Here is an 11,581-nt window from a genome sequence, read left to right on the forward strand (position 1 = left end):
TTTGATTTGTGCTCAAAAATGGATTGGCAGCCGGTGGAGCTGCTGGAACAGGGGAGTGAGGTGATCCCTTTACGGGGAAAAAAAGATAGCTTGAAGGGTGAAGCAAGCCTTTCCAGTCCAATCAGACACGATCCTTTATTGGCATCTGATTGCACCCTAAACGGAGTGAGAGAACAAGGAAAAAGAATATTCCAGAAGGCAAAAAGCCTTTCTAAAAACAGAGATCTGATCCTGCTGACAAAATTTCCCTGAAAAAATAAAGAAGCATTTTTCCTGTCCCGGGGAGGGGAAACCTCCCCAAAGTTCTTTTAGGGTAATTCACACATGTAAATGTACTGATTAATTTCTCATCAGACGTTGCCCATCCCCCACACCAAAGTCTTCCCGCTGCGAAGCCTTAGGACCGATGCGAAGGCCATTATTCCTCCAGCATTTGATGCTGCAGATGAAAAGGCATGCATGCATTCTGGTTCTGAGGTGCAAACTCTTTTGGGTTCTGTGAAAGTTTTTCACTGTGTTCATGCCGTGTTTTGCTGTTGTAAAACGCCCAAAGTGGCCTTTGGGCAGATGGGTGGCATAAAAATGAAACTAAAACTAACTAACTAACTAACTAACTAACTAACTAACTAACTAACTAACTAACTAACTAACTAACTAACTAACTAACTAACTAACTAACTAACTAACTAACTAACTAACTAACTAACTAACTAACTAACTAACTAACTAACCTATGTTCCTGCCAAATGGGGTTGTCCATCCTGAAGCCCATTTATCAGCTTTTAGACCTGAGGTTTTGCCAACCAACTGGTGCCGTGGACATCCTGTTCCACCAACGATAATTAGTTGATCATTAGCTCTGGTGGTGAGTTGCAAGGGTCCAAGCCGGGGCAAAGTTTGTGCCATTGTTTACTGGCTTTACTGGAAGGTCATGGTCACACACATCGGGGGAGGGGGACAGCCTTGGTTTCAAAACCTTATTACAAAACCAGCGACGGACACGGGGAATGGAGGCAAACGTACAGCTGTGGGAATGAAAGGGAAGAGACATAATGTGAAGACCCTTCTTGGTGACTCCTGCACGGGGCTCTGAGAGAAGGGGAGGAAGAACTCTAGGCGGTAGGGTGGAACTATGGGTCTTGAGAACATGGCTCCATCAGAATCGTAGATGAAGGCGTCCAGCAACATCTCCCCTGGACGGCTATTGTGAGCTCGGGCATCGTCCTGGTCTGTTTCCTTCGGACTTCGACACAGGTTGGTGGTGGGAAAAATTCAGTGAGAGAGCTTGCCTCTGTCTTCATGAAAGCTGAGGACCTTCCACCTCGGTGAAGACTGGACAGCTTGGAAAGGCTTTCCATTTGGGAGCATCCTGTGAGTCGGCAGAGAGGACCCGTGAGAGAATAAGGAGAAGAACAGGGTGGGGGGATTGTCCACCTTTGCAGTATTCTCTGTGTGGAATAGCACCACCTCAAGCCAAGCTACTTTCTCACTGCTTCAGGTAACCTGAGGTCGGAGGGGGAAAAGATTTCACCTCAGCACAGTCTGACACCAAACCCCTGAAACAAAAAGGCGAACTTACAATTGTCACAAAAAGAGCATTTTCCATTGGTTCTTCCATGCCCTCAAGTCGCTTCTGACTTCTGGCGGCCTTATGAATCGGAGACCTTCAAAACGGGTGATACCAACTTGTTATCTGGAGCTAAAACCAATGGCTAGTCCCAAGTAGAGAGGACCCACTGAATGAATGGAACTTTGGTTACTTCCACATGCTTTGACTTAACAAAGTCTGATGGAATCCAACCAAGTTGAGACTAAGCATTTTTCCCCCCGGCCAGGTGAGGCTAAACCTGGGGAAGAAGAGGAAGCTTCTGAGTGCTAGTATCGATTTACTGCGGACTGGTCTTCGTTTACTGCCAGGGAACTTGTGTGTGCGTAAGGGGAAGGCGGGATTTGGGCAACCCCTTGTCCCTCTGCTGAATGGACCCAGCATGAGAAGATCGTTCTGCTCTAGGACGCCATCCTACACAGCCAGACCTTGCATGTTGGTTCAGATACTCACGCTTCTCCTAAGCTGTAGGCATGGTAAGAGTCCGAGACCCTTCCTGTGGGCGGTTGGTTACAGCTTGGGGTGGGGGTGAAATCCAGGAGGAAATCCACACCCTGATGGGCAAGTCGTTGTTCGGGGGGGGGGGCATCGTCAAAGGGAAGGATGAGAAGCGGGTCATGCGTCCCCCTTGACCTCTTGCCAAGAGCTTCTTGCTGTGTCTGTAGGTGCTGCATCTTTGCTATAAAAACAATGCAAAGCAGCTCCTTTCAAATGTCACTGTTCTACGATTCTATGGAACAGATGCCCTCCGATCTCCCTGGAGGGGGAATTGTTGCCCCACACAACTAGAGGGCACCAGGTTGGGGGAAGTGACTGCAATTTATTCATTTATTTATTTTATCTATTACTTTTAATGTATCTACCACTCCATTAGCGCCGAAGCACAATTCCGGGCCGTTTCCCAACAGTCATAACCAACCTCCAGAAACAGTAAATGTTAAAATATAGCTCAGATAACAACAGCATAGCATAAACATATAGCAAAACACGATGCAAAACTTGGGGGAGGGCCCTGGCTGGCTGGCGGGATGATGGATGTTGTAGTCTAAAATAAAATTAAGCAGCCTGGAGGGGAAATCCCTTCAAAAATCAGTAGGTTTAATTTTACACGATATTTTGAGGACTGCAGCCCCCTTTGTCGACGGCATGGTGGCCTCCGGTGAGATGAGGGTGGATCCCCCCCAAAAAGGTTTTGCTTCATGAATACGGCTGGCCTCTCAGGTGAAAACAACCACAGCATTACCAAGATCAGGTTCAAACAAAGGGCAGTAATTTTGGATCAACCGAAATCTGGAAAAGATTTTTTCCCCCCTCTGGACATAAGGAAGTGCTCTGTCTGCACTCCTTCACAGAAAAATGGGGGGGGGGAAGAGAAAGTACAGCCGAGGCAGGACCCTCAGGGACCCCCCTGACAACATTTTTCTGATTAGGTTGAAGGTCTCCTTGTCTCATGGAAAAGACCACAATGGTGCATTTTATTATGTGTTGAGGCACTCAGCATCCTTGCTGCTCATCCTCCCTGTTTTTATTTGTTTTGGCTACTCAGGGATGAAAAGGGGGTATTGGTTTTAAAAGGTGTAAGAATTATTGCGAGGGTGAGGTTTGAATGGCCTGGGGTTCCCTACAATGGGTGCAGCCCTCCAAGGTCCAGAGAGATTTTGTTCTCCGTGACTTCTGAAAGTTCCTCGTCACTCCAGGACAAGTAAGGTCTTGCAAAGCGAACCCGGAACAAAATATTGACTCCTGGTCTGTGCAGATAGGGAAGCATACGTGGGAGGGAGCATTTTTCTCGGGTGGGTTCGCTGGAGGCAGATGGTTTCCAGCTAGAGCTGGGCACAAATGATGAACAGAAAGAAAAAACCACAAACCCAGTTGGTTTGCGGTTCGGTTCGTGGTTTCGTTTTGCCGAAACGAGACGAAGCACTGAATTTTTTTCTTGCTTGGCGTTTCGTTTTGCTTCGGCAAAACGGAAGGCCTGCGCCCCCTTCCGGCTGCCCGCATGGCTCTCCCTTGGCCGACCACCATCTCTTCCTCCTCCACTGCCAGCGTCTTCAGAGACAGTGGCCTGGCTCCTCTTCCGGGACCCAGGCCTCCTGTCTCCTGTGCCCGCTCACGCTGGAAGGGAAGCTGGGCCACTGTCTCCGAAGAGGGCGGTGGTGGAAGAGGAGGAGGTGGCAAGACCTGGAAGGGAGGCAATGGGGTGGTGGGAAGGAGGTGGGGCATCAGGTTCCCTTCCCCCCCCCCAGCACAGACCAGAAAAATGAACCAGAAACCAGTTCGTTTTCCCAGAGTTTGTGGGTGGTTCGTGGTTCGTGGGTAGCCACGAACGACGAACCTCCCGAATTTGTCATTTTTCGGGCTGATGCTCATCTCTCTTCGCAACTCTTGGTCCTCCGTATATTTTGAAGGACAACCCCCAGAATCGCTCCCGGCAGCCTGCCGGTCTGGGCCTTCTGGGAGGTGAAGTCTAAACCCCCTGAGAGGTCAAGGTTGGAGAAGCACTGATGTAGCTCTTGAAGGATGCCACTAATGGGAGACCAGATGACATGCTTCTAAGGACCAGCCTTGACCCACCGGGGGCCAGCTGTGGGTTTGTTGCAAGATGGGGCAAAAGGGGGATGGGTGGTGGGCCCATCTCTTCCTGACCCCTGTGTCTCAATGCCTTTTTTTTTTGATGTGGCCATTGACTAGTTGATTCCCAGTGCAAGATCTCACGCTGCAACTCGGCATATCTGGCGGCCACGGAAAACCTGCAAGCCCCCCACGGGAGCACCGCCTTCTGTGCCGCCTTGCGCTCCTACTCCAGCTGCACGCGCAGGACGGCCCGCACCTGCCGGGGGAACCTTGCCTACCACTCCGCCGTCTACGGCATCGAAGACCTCATGATTCAGAACAACTGCTCCAAGGAAGGTCCCACCTCCCCGCCGTGGCCTCCGGTGCTGGCGCCCGCCCCAGAGGGCTTTGCCACCCTGGACATCTGCGATTACGAGAAGAGCTTCGCCCGCAAGCACGGCCAGTCCCCGGCCTTCCGCCACTGCACGACCTTCGGGAACCCCCACGTCCGGACGTTTGCGGACGAGTTCCACACCTGCCAGTTGGAGGGCTCTTGGCCGCTCCTGGACAACGAGTACCTGTTTGTGCAGGCCACCAGTTCTCCCGTAGGGAAAGTGTGGAAGGCTACAGCCACCAGAAAGGTAAACGCAGATGTTCGCATTATGCTCGGCACTCCCAGACATTTTGGATGAGAGCAGGTTGATTGGGGTTAACGCTTGCATGAGGGACCACCCGGGAGCTCCAAGTAGGGAATATCACAGATGGCTTGATAGGCCTTGGAAGTATGAATCCCCCTCTTTTTGGTGCTGGTGAGGCCTCATCTAGAGTGCACTTCAAGAAGGATGCGGACAAATTGGAACAAGTTCAGAGGAAGGCCACACGGAGGATCAGGGGACTGGAAGCTGTGAGGAAAGACTGGAAGAACTGGGCAGGTCTAGTTTTGAGAAAAGAAGACAGAGCAGAGGCAGGATACTTGGAATATCTACCTATCTATCTATCTATCTATCTATCTATCTATCTATCTATCTATCTATCTATCTATCTATCTATCTATCTATCTATCTATCTATCTATCTGTCTGTCTGTCTGTCTGTCTGTCTGTCTGTCTGTCTGTCTGTCCGTCCGTCCGTCCGTCCGTCCGTCCGTCCCTCCCTCCCTCCCTCCCTCCCTCCCTCCCTCCGTCCCTCCGTCCGTCCGTCCGTCCCTCCCTCCGTCCGTCCGTCCGTCCGTCCGTCCCTCCCTCCCTCCCTCCCTCCCTCCGTCCATCCGTCCCTCCCTCCCTCCCTCCCTCCCTCCGTCCCTCCCTCCCTCCCTCCCTCCCTCCGTCCGTCCGTCCGTCCGTCGTCCGTCCGTCCCTCCCTCCCTCCCTCCCTCCGTCCGTCCGTCCGTCCGTCCGTCCCTCCCTCCCTCCCTCCGTCTGTCTGTCCCTCCCTCCCTCCCGCCGTCCGTCCGTCCCTCCGTCCCTCCCTCCCTCCCTCCATCCGTCCGTCCGTCCCTCCCTCCCTCCCTCCCTCCCGCCGTCCGTCCGTCCGTCCCTCCCTCCGTCCGTCCGTCCGTCCCTCCCTCCGTCTGTCCGTCCGTCCGTCCGTCCCTCCCTCCCTCCCTCCCTCCCTCCCGCCGTCCGTCCGTCCATCCCTCCCTCCGTCCGTCCGTCCGTCCGTCCCTCCCTCCGTCTGTCCGTCCGTCCGTCCGTCCGTCCGTCCGTCCCTCCCTCCCTCCGTCCGTCCGTCCGTCCGTCCGTCCCTCCCTCCCTCCCTCCGTCCGTCCGTCCGTCCCTCCCTCCCTCCCTCCGTCCGTCCGTCCGTCCGTCCGTCCCTCCCTCCGTCCGTCTGTCCCTCCCTCCCTCCCGCCGTCCGTCCGTCCGTCCGTCCCTCCGTCCCTCCCTCCCTCCGTCCGTCTGTCCCTCCCTCCCTCCCGCCGTCCGTCCGTCCGTCCGTCCCTCCCTCCGTCCGTCCCTCCCTCCCTCCCTCCGTCTGTCCGTCCGTCCGTCCGTCCCTCCCTCCCTCCCTCCCTCCGTCCGTCCGTCCGTCCGTCCCTCCCTCCCTCCCTCCCTCCATCCGTCTATCCGTCTGTCTGTCTGTCTGTCTCTCTGTCTGTCTGTCTGTCCGTCCGTCCCTCCCTCCCTCCCTCCCTCCCTCTATCTATCTGTCTGTCTGTCTGTCTGTCTGTCTGTCTCTGTCTGTCTGTCTGTCTGTCTGTCCGTCCGTCCGTCCCTCCCTCCGTCCGTCCCTCCGTCCGTCCCTCCGTCCGTCCGTCCCTCCCTCCCTCCCTCCCTCCGTCCGTCCGTCCGTCCGTCCGTCCGTCCGTCCTCTCTCTCTCTCTCTCTCTCTCTCTCTCTCTCTCTCTCTCTCTCTATCTATCTATCTATCTATCTATCTATCTATCTATCTATCTATCTATCTATCTATCTGAGCATTCAGCCTGGAGGCAGGCACTGCATCGCGCCCTCTCCCAAATTGAAGAGACCCTTGCCCAGCAGGCCGAGGCAAAGAGGAAGTCACAAAAGCAGCAAAACCAGGGAGCTCGACAGGGGACAGATTGGATCTGTCCTCAGTGTGGAAGGGACTGTCACTCTCGAATTGGCCTCCTCAGCCACACTAGATGCTGTTACAAGTCCTCCATACAGAGCACGTTACCATAGTCTTTTGAGACTGAAGGATGCCTAACTAATCTATCTATCTATCTATCTATCTATCTATCTATCTATCTATCTATCTATCTCTCTCTCTCTCTCTCTCTCTCTCTCTCTATCTATCTATCTATCTATCTATCTATCTATCTATCTATCTATCTATCTATCTATCTATCTATCTATCTATCTATCTATCTATGCTGCCTACACTACCCAAAGGTCTCTGGGCGGCTTACAACTATTTAAATACAATAAAAAGATAAAAAGATAAAACAAAATACAATTGAAAATACAATGACCTAAAAATGGCCACTAGGACCCACAGTTGATATTTCAATAAAAAACCTTCTGGAACAGGGAGGTTTTGACCTGGTGCTGAAATGTCATCAGCGTCGGCGCCAGACGAATCTCAGTAGGGAGGGCGTTCCATAGTCTGGGGGCAGCTGCCGAGAAGGCCCTTTGTCTACAAGCCGTCCCTCTTACCTCCTTAAGGGACAGCTCTTTCAAAAGGGCCCCCTGGCTAAATCTTAACTTGTGGGTGGGTTCATATGGAAGGTGGTGGTCCTTCAGGTATCCAGGGCCCAAGCCGTTCAGGGCTTTATATGTCAAAACAAGCACTTTGAATTGGGCCCGGGTGGCAACTGGTAGCCAATGTAACTTATACAGAATCGGCTTGATGTGTGCCCTAGCAGCCCCACGACTCACCAGCCGCGCAGCTCGATTCTGGACCAGTTGCAGTCGCCGGACCATCTTCAAAGGCAGCCCCACGTAGAGCGCATTGCAGTAATCTATGCAAGATGTTACCAGTGCATGTGTAACTGTCATGAGACTCTGCTCGTCCAGGTAGGGCTGGAACTGGTACAATTTCTGCAGCTGAAGGAAGGCGCCCCTGGCCACCAAGTTCACCTGGGCTTCCAGAGTTAGGCGGGGGTCCAGGAGCCCCCTCCCCAGGCTCTTTGGCCAAATTCTTATTGTAGACACCCATGTGTTTAAGGCAGGTGGCTTTTGCAACTTGCTGGCTGTTGGTCATGCCAGCCGTCATGTGATGAACTCCTTGACCAGAGGATTTCCAGGCATGTGAGCGGCGGCCAGCAAAATGACTTTTTTGTGCCGAGGTGACTGTCTGTCTATCCAGCACCAATCATTTCCTCCTGCCTCTGAATTGAAAGAGAGCCCCACCTTCTCTGCTGAGTGTTCTCTTTCCTTATTTTCAGTCTGTTGAAAGTCTTTTTCTGTTGGTTAGTTTGCTGTTGATCCGATCACAGCTGTAAGTAAAGGCATTTTAAAAAATTCTTTCTCCTACCAATGTCTCAGAGTGCGTTATTAAGACTGGGGTTGATGAGAAAGGAGTGGACTATCTGGAGAAATTGAAGCTGTTCTACTCCGTCAATCTTTGTACTTCTGCTCTGTAGCATTTTTTTTAAAAAGGAATTTAACGAGACATTCAGAACTAGCTCTGATCTTAGGGATTCCTGCTTTAGAAGACAGGCTGCCATTCAGCCAATCACCATGCTTCTAAAGCCATCACCTTGTTGAGTTTGAGCTATTAATGTACGGTTTCTTTCCAGTTGACCATCATCTTCAAGAACATGAAAGAGTGCGTCGACGAGAAGGTCTACCAGGCTGAAACCGATAACCTGCCCGCCGCTTTCATAGACGGTTCAGTGAACGGTGGCGAGAGGCCTGGAGGGAGCAGCCTGACCCTCCATGAGCACACGCCGGGACGACACGTGGAGATACGAGCAGCATACATCGGCACCACCATTTCCGTGCGCCAAGCAGCCGGACGCCTGTCGTTCTCCATCCGGGTGGCCGAGGAGGTGGCCTCCTCCTTCACGGAGGAACAAGACCTGCAGCTGTGCGTCTTCGGGTGCCCGGCGGCTCAGCGCATCCCTCGGAGCCACGGCTGGCCTCGCCTCGGCAACATCACCAGAGAGAAGGCCCGTCTGCTGTGCAGGAAGAAGCTGCCGGTGGAGGACGCCTACTTCCAGTCCTGTGTCTTCGACGTGGTGACTTCCGGCAATGCCGACTTGACCCAGCCGGCACACGACGCCCTGGAAGATGGGAAAGCCTTCCACCTGGATGCCCAGAAACTTCACATTTTCCAGACCGAGGGGGCCTCGTTTCTCCACGGTTCCTCCCTCTGGCTGTTGGCACCTGTCATTTCATGGCTTCAGTTGCGCTTCTAAAACTCTTCCTGGGGTGGCTGAGACTTAGATTTTGTATGTCAGGGAGGTCAAGAAAAAAAATATATTAAAATGACAGGATTCCAGAGGTGGGTGGGAAATATCTTCTTTTCTGGAAGGTGACTCCCTGCAGTTCCAGTGCTGGCCATGCTGGTTGTGGATTCTGGAACATGGAGTCGTCCAAGAAACAAACATTTCCCGTTTCTGCTGGTTTCTCGGAAAGGCATCACTGAAGAAAACCAAGGCTTTAAAAATACTGATGGACGAGCTCTCTTAGGCTCACAATTAGCTTATTTCCTGCCAAATTTTGAAAAAAAAAAATACATTACTTACTCCCTTGGAAAATAGCCGCTCAGAGTGGTCTATTAGATCAGATGGGCGGGATACAAATCAAATAAATAAAATAAATAAATAGTTTCTTTCTCTTTTTAAAAAAGTACTGGAAACCTTTTCATCAGCTCTTTCTTCTAATCCCTCTTCCAACGTCCTTAAAGAAATTTGTCTCTGAAACAAATTGGAGATGATGGAGAACCCGCAGTGATGAGATTTGGTGGGTGATGATGGTTGATGGTGGGCTCCACCCTTGGAGACCCCATTTCAAAGATGGGGCTCGGCATGCTTAGGAATATCCATTGGCAATGGGATTGCGTGGGAAGTGTCACTCCCAGGGAAGCTTTTTGCTCACAAATTGATCTGGGAGGCCCGGGAACCCGTAATTCGCAGGCATTCATGGGGCACTCAACCTCTGATCATTTTCTAGACCACAATTCCCAGAATCGGCCACTTCTGAGCAGTTCTTTCAGCTCGTGGCATCACCTTGAATTGTGATTATAAGCCACCATTTCTCCTTGCTGTTCTTATCTGCTGGCAAGTCGCCTCCAGCTCACGGGTGGCCCTATGAATGAGCAGTCTCCAAAACATCCAGTCCTTAACAAGTCTTCTCAGCTCTTGCAGACTAAGCTGTGGCTTCCTTGAGGGAGTCTATCCATTTCGCATTGGGTCTTCCTCTTTTCCTGCTGCCTTTCACCTTTCCAAGCATGACGGTCTTTTCCAGAGAATCCTGTCTCCTCGTGATCTGCCCGAAGTAAGGACAGCCTGAGTTTTAAACATTTTGGCCTCCTGAGAGAGTCCAAACTGGATCCGATTGAGGACCCACTAGTTCCTTTTCCTAACAGTCCTCTCCACCAGCACTACAAAGCTCTCCACCAGCACTACATTTCAAACGAATCAACTTTTTTTTTCCCTGTCAGCTTCTTGCCTGCCGTAAATTCTGGTTAATTCCATTCCTTCCAACGGCTGCCTGCCAAAATAACACTCAGAGAGCCAGCCAGCCAGCCAGCGGCCGCTTGTCTTATGCTTTATATTGCAAAGTCACGGTTTCTAGCAGCTGACCCTGGTCTTGAGGTCCGTAAAGGGCCATTCACACCAGAAAGGAAAGCTCAGTGACTCATCTGACACTGGAAGGGCTACACCGCAACCATCGCATTGACTATCTAAACTATAAACTCAATAATCATAAGAAAAATCCTGCCCTCTCCCCCGTGCACTTATTTTTCTATAGAGAAACCCTCTCTTGTCATTGCCTTCCTCTTTTTGACAGCTCAGAATGTAGAATATGTAGAGTGCACTTTGAATAAAAGGCACTTGTATTCCGGTGGCTCCCATCATTTTGAGTGGGAGACCGACAGCCCATAATCAGAGGGTTGCGAGAGAGGCTTAGAAGCTTCCCAGTGCACACAGATCTCCTTGTTTCAAATTACTCAGACTGATGGTTAAACAGGCTGTGCAGGTTTGTGCAGCATCACAAAAGCCTGCAGCACCTATTTAAGCAGGGATGTATTCTCCCTTTCAAGGCACATGTGAAGTTCTCTAGAAACATCATTGTCTGCCGAGGCATGACTTTCTCAGGAATGCCCTTCCAAAGACAGCCTTGGCGATTACTGCTTATGGGTGTGCAGCCCAACAGGAAAGTCAGTCCCACTTCTTTTAAGAGGATTCACGCAATAGAATTTCCTGTTGAATGGCGACCTGACTCAGCAACCCGTTGGCTCCGAAGCAATCTCACCGGTGCAGCTGGGTTCTTCCGGTGCAGTGGTTTGTGGATCATTTTTTGTGACCCAGTTTAACAGGACATCACGGGGGGGGGCTGTGACTCCTGCCGACGACCCCCTCCTGGGGGCCCAGCCGCTGAGGCTTCTCCAGACAAGAATGGGTTCCGGTCTGGCTTTGTCACTCATAACACTTTTTGTTAAAGCACAGAGTCAGCCTCAGCTAATGCCGTCCCCCACATCCCCAGAGGGTTGAGTTCCTGGCACTAAACCTCAGAGTGCAGTCTGTCTGACTGGGGCCCCAGTTGACTTCACTGGGTTTTCCAGACGTCCAGGTCCAGAGGCGCATGTGTCCCAATCTGGGGGGCGGTGGGGGCAGCCTTTTAGTCAGGGCTGGTAAAGGCGAGTGATGGGGACCCGGCTCCACCGTGTCGCTCTTCCCGGAGCCTCCCTGACCACGCCTGTGGCCACTTGCGTCTCCAGGGCCAACGCTGGGTCGGGGCAGGTGCACGGGTCCTGTCGGGCGGCAAGGACACCGAGGCTGGGGAGGGTGTGC

The 11,581-nt window shown here is 52.1% G+C and overlaps 1 protein-coding gene across 2 annotated transcripts; it reads left to right on the top strand.

The window, feature by feature from the left end:
• Positions 1 to 906: 906 nt before the first annotated feature.
• On the top strand, positions 907 to 11,368 carry LOC140703301 (hemojuvelin). Of its 2 annotated transcripts, XM_072986936.2 has the most exons (3): positions 911 to 2,082; positions 4,298 to 4,800; positions 8,360 to 11,329. In XM_072986936.2, the coding sequence occupies exons 1-3, from the start codon at positions 1,989 to 1,991 to the stop codon at positions 8,978 to 8,980; spliced, it is 1,218 nt and encodes a 405-aa protein (XP_072843037.2). In that variant the 5' UTR covers positions 911 to 1,988; the 3' UTR covers positions 8,981 to 11,329. The 2 variants fall into 2 exon arrangements, with proteins under 2 accessions (XP_072843038.2, XP_072843037.2); XM_072986937.2 differs by lacking the exon at positions 4,298 to 4,800 and having other exon boundaries at positions 907 to 2,082; positions 8,360 to 11,368.
• The last annotated feature ends 213 nt before the right edge of the window (positions 11,369 to 11,581 follow it).

This window comes from Pogona vitticeps, chromosome 1 (assembly GCF_051106095.1).
Source record: "Pogona vitticeps strain Pit_001003342236 chromosome 1, PviZW2.1, whole genome shotgun sequence".
Taxonomy (NCBI): Eukaryota; Metazoa; Chordata; class Lepidosauria; order Squamata; family Agamidae; genus Pogona; species Pogona vitticeps.